Below are 15,477 nucleotides of genomic sequence, written 5' to 3'. Positions count from 1 at the left end.
CTGGGAGTTACTGGGTGCACTGGGGGTCATTTGAGAGACAGGGTTTGTGGGGGGGACTGGGATGGGGATTGGGTGGCACACGGAGTTACTGGGGGACTGGGGATTACTGGAGGGACTGGGATACTGGGGGCACTGGGGGTTATTTGGGGACCCTGGTTACTGGGGGGACTGGTGGTTACTGGGAGAGCTGGGATAGGGACTGGGTGCTCTGGGGGCCATGGGGGGTTATGGGGACACTGGGAGTTACCGGGGAGCCTGGGGGTCACTGGGGGCCGGGATGGGGATTGGTTGCACTGCAGAGCTACTGGGAGGACTGGGTGTTACTGGGGGATAGGGTGCACAGGGTGAGCGCACTGGGTACACTGGTAGTTCCTGGGCGCACTGGGGGTCAGCGGGGCCTGGGTGCACTGAGGCTGGTGGGGCGAGTACTGGGCGATACTGGTGTTGCCCCCCCACCATAGGCGCTCGATTGAGGCCGCCTGCTCCCGCAGGCCGGCTCGATTTCCCCGCCTGGCGGTTCGGCCGTCGGCTGGCCGCGCCTGGGCCCATCGGCGCGCGACTGGCCGTGCCTGCGGATTCCGGTGTCGCGTTGGCCGCGGGGGGGGGGGGGGGGGGGAAGGGGCCCCGCGCATGCGCAGCGCCGCCGGACCGGGGAGCTCGGGGGGGGGGGGTCGCCGCCGCCGCCGCCGCCATGACCAACGGTGAGGGGCGGCACGGCGGGGGGGGGCACGGCTGCTTGGGCACCTCAGGGTCCCCCGGGGCGAGGAGGGGGTGACCGGTCACTGGGGCGCCGGGTCGCTGGGGCGGGGCGAGCTGGGAGGTCTGGGTGCCTTTGGGGGGGGGACTGGGAGGTCTGGGTGCCTTTGGGGGGGGGACTGGGAGGTCTGGGTGCCTTTAAGGGCGGGCTGGGGAGGTCTGGGTCCCGTTGTGGGGGGGGGGCCTGGAAGGTCTGGGTGCCTTTGGGGGGGGGGGGGGGGGGTCTGGGTCCCCTGGGGGGGTGCTGGGGGGTCTGGGTGCCTTTGGGGGTGGGGTGGGGGGGTCTGGGTCGCTTTGGGGGGAGGTTGGAAGATCTGGGTGCCTTTGAGGGGGTGCTGGGAGGTCTGGGTGCCTTTGGGGGGGGGGTCTGGGTGCCTTTGGGGGAGGGTGCTCAGAGGTCTGGGTGCCTGAGCAGGGGGAGCTGGGAGGTCAGGGCCCTCCTCGGACGTGGGGGGTAGCCGGGAGGCCGGGGTCCTTTGTGGGGCTGAAGGTGGGAGGCCGGGGTGCACCGGGGTGCCGGTGGCCCGGCCCCGCTGAGACTCCCCCGCAGTGTACTCGCTGGACGGGCTGCTGGTGTTCGGGCTGCTCCTGGTCTGCACCTGCGCCTACCTGCGGAAGGTGCCGCGGCTCAAGGCCTGGCTGCTCTCCGAGAAGCGCGGTGTCTGGGGCGTCTTCTACAAGGGTGAGACGGGACCGCTGGGGTGCGGGATGGGGCCACGGGGATCCGGGTCGGGGGCACGGGGTTCTCGCCCCAGCCCGGGGCAGCCTCCGCGCCCACCCCAGCTCACCCGCCCCCCTTCTGCCCCGACCCCGCAGCTGCCGTCATCGGCACCCGCCTGCACGTAGCCGTGGCCGTCTCCTGCGTCCTCATGGCTTTCTACGTCCTGGTGGTGAAGTGACCCCGCGGGGACCCGCCGGGAGCGGCGACGACGACGACCAGAGACCCCGGTACCGACCCCAGCCGCCCCGTCGCCAGCCTGGACCCTGCCTGCGGTGACTCTGGGGAGCCGCCATGGCCCGGCACCCTGCTTAAACCCGCCTCGTACCCCTTGGCGGGGCTGAGCAGCGACGGGTGCCACCGAGCTGCCTTTAAGCTGTTGGAACGGGAGTTCCCGGGCAGGCGAGGGGCTCGGAGTGCCAGCCCCTCGGTGAGAGAGAAGATCCGGCCGTGCTCTGTGAGCACCTTCTCCCAACGCCGAACGCTGTGTCCTGGCAGGACTGTGGCCCGCCACGGCTCATGGGGGATGGTGCGGCCCCCCCCCCCGCAGAGACTGGGGGGCTGAGGGGGGCGGGCAGGGCCCCTCCTCACCTCACCAGTGGGATTTCCCCACTCCCCTGGAGGGGAGCGCATGGGGTTCCTCCGTGGGGGTGTCCCCCCTGTAGCTGCGAGGTGTGTAACCCCCCCACCCCCGGTTTGTAAATGCTGGACCATGACGTGCAAATAAAGTGGGGGTTCCCTTGTGGGCAGCCTTGGCTCCCTTCCTGGGGGGCGAGGGGCTGCTGTGGGGCTGGCTTCCATGGGGTGGGGGGTCCCACAGTGGGAGGGGGCTCATGGGCCGCATCCTGCTGCCTCACGGGGCCAGGAGGGATTCAGCCACTGAGGGAGTGAGGGGGGGGGGAGGCATGCACACCCCGGGGGGGTGAGTGTGCAAGGCATGCACACTGCCTGCCTCGGCAGAGGAGGGGCGTGCGAGGCCACGCACGCGTGTCTGGTGTTCGGGGGGATGGCGTAAGGCCGAGGTGCGCTGTGTGCACACACGTGTGAGGCCGGGCACACTCGCACGCCTGTGTGTGTGTGTGTGTGCCCTGGGGTGTGGTGAGCGTGCAAAGCGAGGCTGTGCGCACACGCGTGTGCGGCACGAGCGCGCAGGGCCGCGGTGTGCGTGTACACACACCCCCCCACACACCCCCCCCGCTCTCCCGGGGCACAAGTGTGCGGGGGGGTGCGCGTGCCCCGTGCACACGCGGGGGGGGGGGGGGGGGGGGTGAGCGGGGCGGGTCCTCCCGCCGCCAGGGGGCGCGCTGGGGCGGGGCGTGGCCCGCACCGCCTCTTCCCGTCGTGCCCCGCGCGGCCGCGGCATAAAATGGCGGCGCGGGTGGGGTGAGGCGGCCGCGCGGGCGAGTGAGCGTGTGTGTGTCGGTGTGTCTGTGCGTGTGCAAGGGGCGTGCAAGGCCCGTGTGGTTGTCGGCGTGCGAGGCGGGTGTGCGAGGCGCGCGCGCCAGACCCCCCCTTCCCCCCCCCTTCCCCTACACGTTGATCTTATTCGATCGGCCGGGCCGGGCCGGGCCGAGGTGAGAAGAACGGCGCCGCGAAGCCCACGGGCGCTGTGCGGCGGCCAGCGGCGGGCGGGATGAGTCGATCAGATAGGCGAGGCCGCGGCCGCTGAGCGCCCTGCGATTCTGACCCGCCGCCGGGCCCAGACCGCCGCGCCACGCGTGGGAGCGGGGCCGCCGGGCCCGTGTGTCTCGGCCCGTACGGTCCCGGCCCGTATCCCGGCCCTGCGAGCGCCGTGCAACGCGTGGGAGCTCTGTGCCGGGCCCTGCGGCATGCAAGGGCTCTGCCAGCGCCGTACAACACGTGTGAGCCGTGCACGGGGCTCCTCCGGCCCTGTGAACTCGGCGGAACATGTGCAAGCTTTGCACGGGGCCGTGCAAGCCCTGCGGCGTGCAAGGGCTTTGCACAAGGCGCTGCAAGCTCTGTGCGATGCGTGTGAGCTGTGCACGGGGCTCCCCAGCTCTGCAGTGTGCAAAGGTTGCGTGCCAGGCGCTGCGAGCTTTGCACAGGGCTGTGCAAGCCCTGTGGTGTGCAAGGTCTGCGTGCCAGGCTTTGTGAGCTTCGCACGGGGCAGCGCAAGCCTTGTGGCATGCAAGGGCTTTGCACAGGGCTCTGTGAGCACCGTGCAACACGTGTGAGCTGTGCACGGGGCTCCCCCAGCTCTGCAGTGCGCAAAGGTTGCGTGCCAGGTGCTGCAAGCTTCGCACGAGCTTTGCACAGCAAGCCCTGTGACACGCAAGGGCTGTGCATCAGGTGCTGCAAGCTCCGTGCGAGCTTTGCACGGGGCTGTGCAAGCCCTGTGGTGTACAAGGTCTGCATGCCAGGCTCTGCGAGTTTCGCACGGGGCTGTGCAAGCCTTGTGGCGTGCAAGGGCTTTGCAAAGGGCTCTGCCAGCACCGTGCAACACGTGTGAGCTGTGCACGGGGCTCTCCCAGCCCTGCGGTGCTTGAGGGCTGTGCACAAGGCCATGCCAGCTCCACACAACGAGTGTGAGCTGCATGTGGAGCCACGTGAGCCCTGTGGCATGCAGCACCTGTGCGTGAAGCCGTGGAAGCTCTGTGCCGCGTGCGTGAGCTCTGCACAGGGCCACACCAGCGCTGCAGCGTGCAAGGGCTTTGCACGAGGCTCTGCAAGCTCCATGCAGCGTGCCCGAGCTTCGCACGGGACCGCGCCAGCCACGTAGGCCCCACCTGTGAGTGTCACACAGGGCCACACGAGCGTACAAGCCCCGTGCAAGGTGTGCGAGCACCATATGGGGTGCCCAGGCCTGGCAGGAGGCTTAGCTCCATGTCGTCCCCCCCAGGACACCCATGGGTGACACCCCGGCTGCGCTCCTTGGTGCTTTATTGGCAGCTTGTGGTGACAAGGGGATGGCCATGGTGGTGACAGCAGTGGTGACGAGGGGACAGCTGTGTTGATGAGGGAACAGCCGTGGTGACGAGGGGACAGCCGTGGTGCCGGTGGTACCGGGAGAAGAAGCAGCCGTTCTGGCGGGAGTGGCGGCTGTTGGTGGCCGTGCTGTGGGGACACTCCAGGAGAGGGGACACCAGCCCGGTGGAGCCCTGTGGGGTCTCCGTCTGCCAGGGTGACACTGGGGACACGGTGGGGCACAGACACCTCCCCGCACCACCGTGTCCCCAGCTGTGTCCCTGTGGTACGCAGCCCTGTCCCCATTCTGGCATGCGGACAGGCGTGTCCCCACCCCGTGGCCATGTCCCCCCTCCCCATGGTACATGCTGGTGTCCCTGTGCCATCACAGATGGAACTGTGTCCCCAGTGTCCCCCATCCCCACAGTACACATCAGCATCCCTGTGCCACCACAGACAGGGTTGTGACCCCATGTCCCCCCATATCCCCTGTGTCCCCTGGATCTCCTGTGTCCCCCATGTTCCCCTGTCACCCCATATCCCCCATGCCCAGGAGACACAGCCGTGTCTGTGTCCCCCCACCGTGTCACTCCCTGGTGCACCGACTCCTTACCGGGGCCGACCCAGCTCCGTGGTCGGGGGGCGGCCAGGAGGGGGCTGTGCGGGGACGGGGGCTCAGGGCTGGCGCTGTGCCGGGGGGGGGGGCACACAGACACACTCACGTTCACCCGTGGGTGCGGGTGCGCTGCGTGGGCCTGGCGTGGAGGTGGCTCCAGGGTGCAGGGGGAGCCGTGCCCCCCCCGCCGCCGTGTCCCGGTGCCCCCCCCCGGGGCTGGCGGCGGCGGGAGGGGGGAAGGGGGACGGGAGGAGGGGCCGTTCCCGGGGGCTCGCTCCCGGTGCGGGTGCACGGGGTGGGGGTGCCCGGTGCCGTTCCCGGGGGATGATGCCCGGTGCCGTTCCCGGTGCCGTTCCCGGGGGATGAAGCCCGGTTCCGTTCCCGGGGGGTGATGCCCGGTGCCGTTCCCGGTGCCGGGGGCGGGGGATGAAGCCCGGTGCCGTTCCCGGTGCCGTTCCCGGGGGGTGATGCCCGGTGCCGTTCCCGGTGCCGGGGGCGGGGGCAGGTGGCGGCAGGTGCGCGTGCGGGGCCGGGCCGTTGGCGGGGGGCGGGGCCGCGGGGCCGGTGCCCGCGCGGGGCCGAGCGCTGCCTCCGCCGCTGCGCCATGGCCGGTACCGGTACCGGGGCCCGGTGGGTGCCGCTACTGGCTCTGTGCCTGGCGACCGCCGTGCTACCGGACCGCACCGGGGAGCGGCTGCACGTCTGCAAGGAGGTACCGGCACCGGGAGATGGGGGGGGGGGGGGGGGGGGGGGAGAACAGGTAAACCCCCCCCCACCCTCGCCCCCGGTAGATGAAACCGATCCCCGTAGCACGGGGGATGCAGAGCCGGGGCTGGTCCCTATGGGATGGGGAGGACCGGGACAGGGGGTGGGGGGGGTCCCCGTGGCACCGGGGATCGGGCTGGTCCCTGCGGGGGGGCTCCCTATAGCGTGGGGGGGACTGGCCGGGGCCCGGGGGGGGGGCTTTGGCCCCCCACCCCGGGCCCCCAGGGGACCGGCCAGTCCCCGGGGGCTTCCAGTCTTACCTGGAGGAGGGGTCCCATGGGGTCCGTCACCTACAGGGAACATATGGAGTGGGCTGTGCTGCCTGTAATGGGGGGGGGGGGGGCTACGCGGGGTCCCCTATAGGGATGGGGGAGTATCAGGGTGGATAGAGGGGGATGGGGGAGGTGGCTTTGCTGCTGGGGGGTCTCCTCGGGGATACCGGGGTCATCCTGGGGGCCACCTCCAGCCCCACATCTGTGTCCCCAGGCTGGTCCCTGTGTCCCGCTCAGCTGCCGCTCCCAGGGAGATGTTGGGATGTCCCCAAACCTTCCCTGGGCACGAGCGCTGCTGGGGGTGGTGACAACGGGAAAACGGGGGGGACAGGATGACACAGGTCCCCATCAGCCACGTGTCGTTCCCACCCTGGCACACAGTGGCCCAGTGACCAAGTGGGGACAAAGTGTCCTGCGAGGAGAAACTGGGGAGCTCTGCCACTTGCCGGGACCCGGCCGCCTCGGGAACAGCGGTGCCGGGCTGAGCCCCCCGCCAGCTTCCAAATTTCCTCCAAATTTCCCTCCCTGGGGGTCTGTGCTCACCCTCCGTGAGGTCCTCGCTCAGCCCCCCCCGGCTGTCCCTGACCTGCGGCCGCTTTTCATCTGGGCCAGTAATTTTTTTTGTGCCGTGATCCAATTTTTTTGTGTGTGTTCCACGGCCTGGAGCTGGAAACAATAGACTGGCTGGCGCCTGTCCCCAGGAAGGATCGCTCCCATGGAGGTTATGTCCCCTGTCCCCATACCTGTCCCACCCATTGGGGACAGACCTTCTCCCTTTCCTGACCAGAGCAGGGTGGCAGTGGCAGCCCAGGGTCCCCCCTCCTGCTGCAGAGCTGCCCCAAGGCTGAATTAGGTCGATTTATTTAGATTTTTTTTTAAATTTGCAGCCTTTATGAAGGGGAGTGATTAATATTGCTTGTCCCAGCCTCTCAGCTCCATGCCAGGGGCGAGGAAAGTTTGGGAAGAGGGAAAAAACACCTTTTTTTCAAGGGAATCCCTCGGGAGCACGAGCTATGTTGGGGCTCGGGGCTGCTGACAGCCAGGGTGACCCCATGGGTACCCCCGTCCTGGCCGTGGTGGTGGGCACCCACCTCTGCGTCCCCATCCCAGGGCCGTGGGGGGCTCGGTGCTGCCTGTACGCGGGCAGGGGGTTCTGCAGGCAAAGCCTTCACGCCTCCCCGACCCCCTTTCCCCCCCCCATCGCCGCTGTTTCCAGCTGACGGAAAACATCAAAGCGTTGTTTTCTCACCAACCTGCCACGCTCTGGTGTCTGCCGGGAGCACGAAGCCACGGCGCCCGGCTCTGAACCCCAGAGATGCTGCGGTGGAGGGGGGTGGGGGGGCTGTGGCATCGCTCCCTCACCCACCCCCCCACACACACACAGTACCCCACCACGCAGCAGCCGGACCCGGCCTTCACCCTGCCCGGGAGATTAACCGCGCCGGCTGGGCTTCGCCTGCCCCCGGCATCGCCTCCTCGCCGGCCTTGAGCCAGTCTTGGCTTGGAGGCAGCTGGCGGCACGGTGAGGGGGGGGGGTCACGGTGCCCCGCTCTCCCCAGCCCTTCTCCTTTCCTCTCGGCTGCTCTCTGCTCCAGCATCCAGCCAGCGGCACTGCCGAGGGGTGCCCGCAGCCGGGTGGGTGTCCCGGGGCTGGCGGCTCCCCGGGAGGACGGTGCATCCGGGTTGTGCCGAGGAGCCGGTTTAATGAGCAACGTGTGCCACCGCGCTCGGGCCACGCCAAGGCAAACGGTGCCGTGCCGGCGACGGTGCCATCTGCTCACCAGCATTCGGGGGGATGCCGGGGTTTCGGCTCCCCCCCGGGGAGGGGGTGGCAGTGCCGGGTGCCTACGCTGCACCGGGACTGTCTTGTCCCATGGGGGTGGCCGGGGAGGCCCTCGACACACGAGCGTGGCCTGGGTGACCCCGCAGCCCTCCCTGGGGTTTGGCAGCCCAGGGGGGGATGTCCGGGGGGGGGGGTGTCATCCTACCTGAAGCCCCACCCTCAGCATCCCCCCAGCCAGGCATCCCCTGGGACCCCGGCATCCCCCTGGTCCAAGCATCCCCCCCCAAACCTGAGCATCCCCCTTCCCCCAGCAACACCCACCCCCAGCACCCCCCCACCCTGAGCACCCCACCACCCCCAGCATCCTCTCCCGCTGCACAGGCCTGTCCCCAGGCTGGGGCCGAGCAGCCTGGCTAAGCTGGCCGAGCTGGGGGACTGGGCGCCGCGGGACATTGCAACAGCTTCAAACAAAAATATCAATGCAAGAGGTGGCTGGGCACGTGCTGGGGACGAGGCAGCTCCTCGGGGGTGGGGGGAGCACAGTGGGGGTCTCGGGGCCGCAGCTCTCCCTGTGCGTTTTCTCTTCCAGTCCGAGTACCACTACGAGTACACGGCGTGTGACAGCACGGGCTCGCGGTGGAGGGTGGCCGTGCCACACACGCCGGGACTTTGCACTGGCCTGCCGGACCCCGTCAAGGGCACCGAGTGCTGTAAGGTTGGGGGGGGGGTCCTGGGGCGTGGGAAGGGCAGGGGTGGGAAATGAGGGCGAGGGGGGGGGAGAGGAGCGGTGAGACGAAGCGCAGCTTTTCATCAGCTCCGTCGCAGCGCGGTGCCTTCAAAGGCAGCGACGGGACCTGTCTGTGCGGCAGCAATAAGCTCTCGTTAGCTCTGTCAGCTTGTCACGGGGAAGGCTGGGATGCGATGAGGGGGATGAAACCCCCCTCCCCAAGCCTCGGGGTGTGCCGTGGCTCTGCAGCGTGCTTTGGGCAGGGGGTCGCATCCTGCCTGGTGCTTGCTGGTGGTCAGGCAGGGAAGTGCCGTTGGGGCCACGCAGGGATGCTCGGGACGGGGGACCAGGGGTTGCGCAGGGATGCTCGGGTTGGGGCATTCCAGAGCCAGCTGGGCATTGCCACTAGTGGGAAGCACTCCGAAAAGCGGAGCTGAGGATGATGAGGCCGAAGCAGCACTGGGGGGAGTGACCACCTTGACCCCCCCCTTGTTGCATGCGGGCAGCTTTCTCTTGCAAGGCGGGCGAGTTCCTGGACATGAAGGCGCAGGCGTGCAAGCCCTGCGCGGAGGGCACCTACTCGCTGGGCACCGGCATCCGCTTCGATGAGTGGGACGAGGTGCCCCACGGCTTCGCCAACGTTGCCACCAACCTGGAGGTTGACGATGGCTTCGGCGACGCGGTGGAGAACTGCACCGCGTGAGTCATGGCTCTGCCACTGGCACAGCTCTTCTGCTTTAATGGGCGGACGGCTGGAGCCTGGCTGCTCCTCCCCAGGAGGATGCTCGGGACATGGACACCCTGGCACGGCGGGGATGGGCAGCAGTGAGCAGGATGGGTGGTGTGATACCTCTGTGCATCAATAGCACCCCATTTCCCTGACACCTGTCCCCTACGCTCCCTCTGTCACCCTTCCCTGGGAGGCAATGCCGGCAGGGCGCTGCAGGGGACACTGCAGCCACAGCAAGGGGACACCCTGGCGGCATCACCCCCACCCACGCTGGCAGGACCCCAACCCCGTGGGACAACCACACCAGCCCTCCTCAGAGAGGGAGCACCCATGGGGGTCCCCACACCTTTGCACCACAAGCCAGCGCCTTTATTTTCCACCATGACCTTTTGATCAGTGCCAGCAGCCGCCGAGCCCTCCCGCCAGCTGGTTGCACCGGCAGCCGCCGAGCTGCCCCGCGCTGCAGCATTTATGCAACTTGCAAATGTAACCTACTTCCAGCAGTGCTTTAATTATTCAGCCGCCGTCCCCGGTGCGGCTCCGACGCGGCAGGATCCCACTCTCCTCCTCCCTGCAGCTCACCCACCTCTTGCCGGCACAGCGGGGACGGGCTGGGGGGTAAAGGTCCCCCAGGGATAAGGGTCCTGGCCACCACACAGTGACATGTCCCCCGGGCTGTCCCCAGCACCCAAGCTCTCCATCCTCGGTCCCCGGGGTTCCCCGTGCTGTCCCCAGGCCCCTGTGTCCAACTCCTCTTCCCTGGTCCACCCGCCTGGGGACTGTCACAGCCGTTCCCGCTGTCCCCATCCTGGCTGCCGCGGGGTTGGGACTGGTGACGGAGCCCATGGTCTGTGCCACCCGCCTCAGGTCGACGTGGGTGCCACTGGGGGACTACGTGGCCTCCAACACGGATGAGTGCACGGCCACCCTCATGTACGCCGTCAACCTCAAGCAGTCAGGCACTGTCTCCTTCGAGTACATCTACCCCGACAGCAGCATCGTCTTTGAGTTCTTTGTAGGTGCTGGGGGCCAGAGGAGCACAAGCCAGGCTGGAGGGTGGGGGTCCCTGGGGACATGGGGGGGTCCCTGGGGACATGGGGAGGGTCCCCGTCCTCACACCACCTCTGCAGGTGCAGAATGACCAGTGCCAGCCCACGGTGGAGGAGTCGCGCTGGATGCGGACGACAGAGAAGGGCTGGGAGTTTCACAGTGTGAGTGCGGGGGGCAGGAGGTGACTTGGGGGGGGTGTCCCTTGGCACAGTCCCCAGGGTCCCTTGTGTTCCCCCCTGGGGGAGAGGATGCTCCGTAAGGATGCAGAGCGGGTGGTGGGTGATGGCAGATGGGTTAGTGCCTCAACCCCCCACCCATGGGTGCCAACCCCCTCCCCAGCAGTGGGACCACCCGACCCCGCTCCCCCCGACCCCCCCCCAGCACCCCCCACCCCTTTTCCAGGTGGAGCTGAGCCGTGGCAACAACGTGCTGTACTGGCGGACCACAGCTTTCTCCGTGTGGTCCAAGGTCCCCAAGCCGGTGCTGGTGAGGAACATCGGCATCACAGGTAGGTGGGTGCAGGGTGGGGGATCCCACCGCCCCCTCCCAAAGGCTCCCTCACCCTGAGCACCCTCCCGCTGCCAGGGGTGGCTTATACCTCCGAGTGCTTCCCCTGCAAACCCGGCACCTACGCCCCTGCCGCCGGCTCCTCCACCTGCCAGCTCTGCCCCGCAGACACCTTCTCCAGCAAAGGAGCCACCGCTTGCCAGCCCTGCGAGCCCACCACCTACGCCGGTGAGAGGTGGCAGCCGCGTCCCCTCCCCTGTCCCCTCACCCTGAGGTGGCAGCCAGGTTCTCTTGTCCCCCCAGCCTGTGCCCTGCGGAGATGCTCCTGGGGAAGGGAGAGGTGATGCCAGGGACAGGGAGGACCTGCCAGCCCTTGGGTGGGGACGGACACGGGCATCCCGCTGGTGGCATGGGGCAGGCAGGGCATCCCGTGGGGACAGCAGTAAGGTCCCCTTGCCGGGCTGGCTCAGCTGCCGTCTCCCCCACGGTCGGCAGAGCCTGGCTCGGCATCCTGCAAACCGCGGCCGCCCTGCACCGACAAGGATTACTTCTACACCCACACTGCCTGCGACGCCGGTGGGGAGGTACAGCCGGGGCGGGGATATCAGGGGGCTGGCATCTGCTGTCCCCATGTGTCCCCCCCCGCCACCCCAGCTCAGCCCCTCTGCTCCCACCCGGGCAGACCCAGCTGATGTTCAAGTGGGCAGAGCCAAAAATCTGCAGTGAGGAGCTTCCCCAGGCGGCCAAGCTGCCCCCGTCCGGCGTGAAAACCAAGTGCCCCCCCTGCAACCCCGGCTTCGCCAAAAGCAACGGCAGCACCTGCCAGCCCTGTCCCTATGGCTCCTACTCCAACGGCTCCGGTAAGGACATCCCCATCATCATCCCCAAGGGGTGACTGGGGCACCCGGAGCTGCTGGGGAGGGGGGGGAGGTGGGTGCCACCCCGGTGCAGGGTTGTCCCCTCCTGTCCCTAGGCTGCCTCAGCTGCCCGGTGGGCACCGAGCCGGCACTGGGGTTGGAGTACAAGTGGTGGAACGTGTTGCCCCCCAACATGGAGACCACCGTCCTCAGCGGCATCAACTTCGAGTACAAGGGGATGGCAGGTAGTGCCGGAATGCTGTCCCCTCGCTGTCCCCTCCCGCAAGGGCAGCCAAGGACCCTGCTGAGCCATCACCATGTCCTTGCAGGCTGGGAGGTGGCTGGGGACTACATCTACACGGCAGCAGGAGCCTCTGATAACGACTTCATGATCCTCACACTGGTGGTCCCTGGCTTCAGGTGAGGTGGGGACCAGCACCAGGGTGTCCCCAGGGATGGGGGGGACATTGCCATGGGCTAGAGCCTGGCAGTGTCCCCACGCCGTCCCCAGCCCTCCGAGCCCAGTGCTGGAGGATGCAGAGAGCAAGGAGGTGGCCAGGATCACCTTTGTCTTTGAGACGGTCTGCAGCGTCAGCTGTGAGCTCTACTTCATGGTGGTGAGTGGGGGGGACACAGCGGGGGGAGTTTGGGGGACACACACTGGGTTTGGGGGGAGTCCCACCATTCCCCTGTCCCCGCAGGGCATCAACTCCCGCACCAACACGCCAGTGGAGACGTGGACGGGCCCCAAGGGGAAGCAGTCCTACACCTATGTCGTGGAGAAAAATGCCACCATGAGCTTCACCTGGGCTTTCCAGCGCACCCCCTACCACGAGGCGGTGAGGGACGGGGGGGTGACACACCCCCCCGGGAGGGCTGCAGGTGCTGGGGGGCACGGGTGGGCGATGGTGACGGGTGCTCTCGGCGCCAGGGCCGGCGGTACACCAGCGACGTGGCCAAGCTGTACTCTGTCAACGTCACTAATGTGCTGGGAGGGGTGGCATCCTTCTGCCGACGCTGCGCCCCCGAGCCGGCTGGATCCTGCGCCCCGTGTCCCCCTGGGAACGCCATGGACCGTGGCTCGGGCACCTGCCGGCCCTGCCCGCCCGGCACCTACCTGCGGGGTCACCCCTCCGACGGGACCCCCGCCTGCCACCCCTGCGGCCCCGGCACCCGCAGCAACCAGGTGCCCGTCCCTCCCTGTGTCCCCTGGGGGTGTGGGTCCGTGGGGTGGTGGGGTGATGTCCCCGCGGGTAATGCCAGCCCCCCCCGGCCATCCCAAATGGGTGATGCTGTCGGCCCCAGAGTGGTGATGCCAGCCCCCCCCCTCCCATCATGGGTGGGTGACACCGGCCCCTCTGGCCATCCTGGGTGGGTGTCACTGTCAGGACGGGTGATGCCAATCCCCAGCTGTCCCCAGGGAGGTGATACCAGCCCCCCTGGCCATCCAGGGGGGGTGACAGTATCTGACCCCGGGTGGGTGACACCACCACCCCTCCCCGGCTGTCCCTGCGGGGTGATGCCAGCTCTCTGCTGTCCCCAAGGGGATGACCCCAGCCATCCCCAATAGGTGATACTACCTGTCCCCAGCCGGGTGACACCAGCCCCTGGCCGTCCCTGACTGCCACCTCCTGCCCCCCCCAGCTCCGCTCCCTGTGCTACAACAACTGCAGTTTCTCCCTGGCGCTGCCGGGCCGGATCCTGCACTACGACTTCTCGGCGCTGGCCACTGGCACGGCCTTTGCCAGCGGCCCCAGCTTCACCGCCAAGGGCCTCAAGTATTTCCACCACTTCAACATCAGCCTCTGCGGCAACCAGGTGAGGCTGGGGCGGCAGGCAGCGCTGCCCGCAGTGCAGGCAGCACCCGCAGCGCTGCCCGCCTGCCTGCTGGCCCGGGGCCGGGGTTAGTGCCTTACCTGGGCCGTGGGAACAGGCAGGGATGGGTGCACGTGGTGATAGGAACACGTGTGTGCATGCATGTATGGTGCAAACACACATGTGGGCATGCATATATGGTGCAAACACATGCACACGTGCAGTCACGCTAACACAGGCAGTCATGCAAACGTGCAAACACATGCACATCATCGTGCACATGCGTGCATGCATTTGTGCGAGCCCAGGTGTATTTGCAGTCATACAGAAGCACGTGCGCATGTGCACGCAGTCATGCAAACATGCATAGTCATGCTAACACATACAAGTGTATGCATGCAGTTGTGCAAACACAGGTATGCATGCAGTCACACATGCATACATGCACAGCCATGCAAACACACATCCACACTTGCAGTCATGGAAACACGGGCACATAGCCACGCACACACATGCAGTCATGCAAACGCATGCAGTTGTGCAAACACGGGTGTGCATGCAGTCACACGTGCACACATGCACAGCCATGCAAACACATACGCACACTCATGCAAACACACATGCACACTTGCGCAAACACAAGCGCACATGCACAGTCATGCAAACTCACATGCAACTACACACAGTCATACAAGCACTCGCACACTCATGCAAACAGGCACGCAAACACGCACAAACGCTCATGCAAACACCCGTGCACACCTGCAGTCCTGCAAAGACACGCACACGTGCGCGTGGTCATGCACACACAGGTGCACCCACAAACGCGCACCGTCACTTGCAGACACCCCCACACGCGCGTGTGCCGTCGCCACCCAGCGTCACCCCCCTCTTCCCTGCTGCCAGGGCAGGAAGATGGCCTCCTGCACCGACAACGTGACGGACGCGCGGCTGCCGGCGGGCGAGGGGGACCCTGCCCGGGTGGTGACGTCCTACGTCTGCCAGTCCATCCTGGTGCCCCCCGACGTCATGGGCTACAAGACGGCCGTGTCCTCGCAGCCCGTCAGCCTGGCCGACCGCGTCGTGGGTGAGAGCCGGCACTCGGGGTGCTCCGGTGTCCCCCTTCTCCCCCCAGCCTGGAGCAAACCCCTGTGCTTTGACCTTCATCCTCGCCGTCCCCTCCCGTGGGACCCCGGTGCCACTGGGACACCCCACTTTCGCCACAGGCGTCACCACCGGCTCCACGCTGGATGGCATCGCCTCACCCCCCGAGCACTTCCCCCCCGGCCACCCTGACCTGCCCGACATCGTCTTCTTCTACAGGTGAGGGTGGGTGGCCGGGGGGGGAACACACACACACAGGGACCACGCTTTTCCCCCCGCTGAGCCCCCCCATGTCCCCCATCGGCAGGTCCAACGACGTGACGCAGCCCTGCAGCGGGGGCCGGGCCACCGCCATCCGCCTGCGCTGCGACCCACTGCGCCCGGGCACCGGCAGCCTGGCCGTGCCCAGGTAGGTGGGGACGGTGCTGGGGACCAGGGTGGCTTTGGGAGGGGTGGGGAGCATCCTCACCCCCACCCCAGGGTGACCCCCCATCTCCTGCCCACCCTGGCTGGCAGGGCATGGGGTGCATCCCTTGGGTGCTTTGCTTTGGGGACCCCACCGTCCCTGCTCGCCGTGTCCCCCACCCTGGCTTGTCACCGCCGGCCGAGCCCCCCCTCTTTTTCTTCCTCCCCCCCTCCCCGCCCCCCAGCAAATGCCCTGAGGGCACCTGCGACGGCTGCACCTTCCACTTTCTCTGGGTGACGGGCGAGGGTTGTCCCCGCTGCTCCGCCGGCCACTATCGCCCCATCGTCGGCGCCTGCCTCGGCGGCATCCAGGTACGACCGTGACACCAGGCTGGGACGCCACGGGGATGGGCTGGGGTCACCCACCCCGCTGAGCCCCCTGTATCG

At 67.9% G+C, this 15,477-nt stretch overlaps 2 protein-coding genes and 1 non-coding gene across 3 annotated transcripts in view; all 3 read left to right on the top strand.

Annotated features, from left to right (window-relative positions):
• The first annotated feature begins 581 nt into the window (after positions 1–581).
• TMEM167B (transmembrane protein 167B) lies at positions 582–2,217 on the top strand. The gene is made up of 3 exons (XM_030000552.2): positions 582–701; positions 1,307–1,438; positions 1,573–2,217. Exons 1-3 carry the CDS (start codon positions 692–694, stop codon positions 1,653–1,655), a joined length of 225 nt encoding a protein of 74 aa, XP_029856412.1. The 5' UTR covers positions 582–691; the 3' UTR covers positions 1,656–2,217.
• A 649-nt stretch (positions 2,218–2,866) lies between these two features.
• On the top strand, positions 2,867–3,165 carry LOC115335507. Its single transcript, XR_003921451.1, has one exon.
• Positions 3,166–5,548: 2,383 nt separating this feature from the next.
• ELAPOR1 (endosome-lysosome associated apoptosis and autophagy regulator 1) overlaps positions 5,549–15,477 on the top strand; it is a 10,867-nt gene continuing 938 nt past the window's right edge. The window contains 19 exon segments of the mRNA XM_030000512.2: positions 5,549–5,727; positions 8,425–8,545; positions 9,069–9,261; positions 10,160–10,307; positions 10,423–10,503; positions 10,745–10,850; positions 10,928–11,077; positions 11,345–11,433; positions 11,532–11,709; positions 11,823–11,951; positions 12,036–12,126; positions 12,218–12,323; positions 12,408–12,545; positions 12,638–12,892; positions 13,351–13,524; positions 14,428–14,608; positions 14,748–14,844; positions 14,933–15,034; positions 15,276–15,402. Coding sequence (XP_029856372.1) covers positions 5,620–5,727; positions 8,425–8,545; positions 9,069–9,261; positions 10,160–10,307; positions 10,423–10,503; positions 10,745–10,850; positions 10,928–11,077; positions 11,345–11,433; positions 11,532–11,709; positions 11,823–11,951; positions 12,036–12,126; positions 12,218–12,323; positions 12,408–12,545; positions 12,638–12,892; positions 13,351–13,524; positions 14,428–14,608; positions 14,748–14,844; positions 14,933–15,034; positions 15,276–15,402 — 2,574 coding nt within the window. The 5' untranslated portion in view covers positions 5,549–5,619.

The sequence above is a fragment of the Aquila chrysaetos genome, chromosome 24, assembly GCF_900496995.4.
Source record: "Aquila chrysaetos chrysaetos chromosome 24, bAquChr1.4, whole genome shotgun sequence".
Classification (NCBI taxonomy): Eukaryota; Metazoa; Chordata; class Aves; order Accipitriformes; family Accipitridae; genus Aquila; species Aquila chrysaetos.
Note: the sequence above shows the minus strand (reverse complement) of the source record. Positions and strands in the feature narration are given on the sequence as shown.

Bases quoted from the DNA above. Each gene is read 5' to 3' on its own strand.
- TMEM167B (XM_030000552.2), top strand. The intron at 1,439-1,572 runs GTGAGACGGGAC...CCGACCCCGCAG, and splicing joins CTGGGGCGTCTTCTACAAGG to CTGCCGTCATCGGCACCCGC.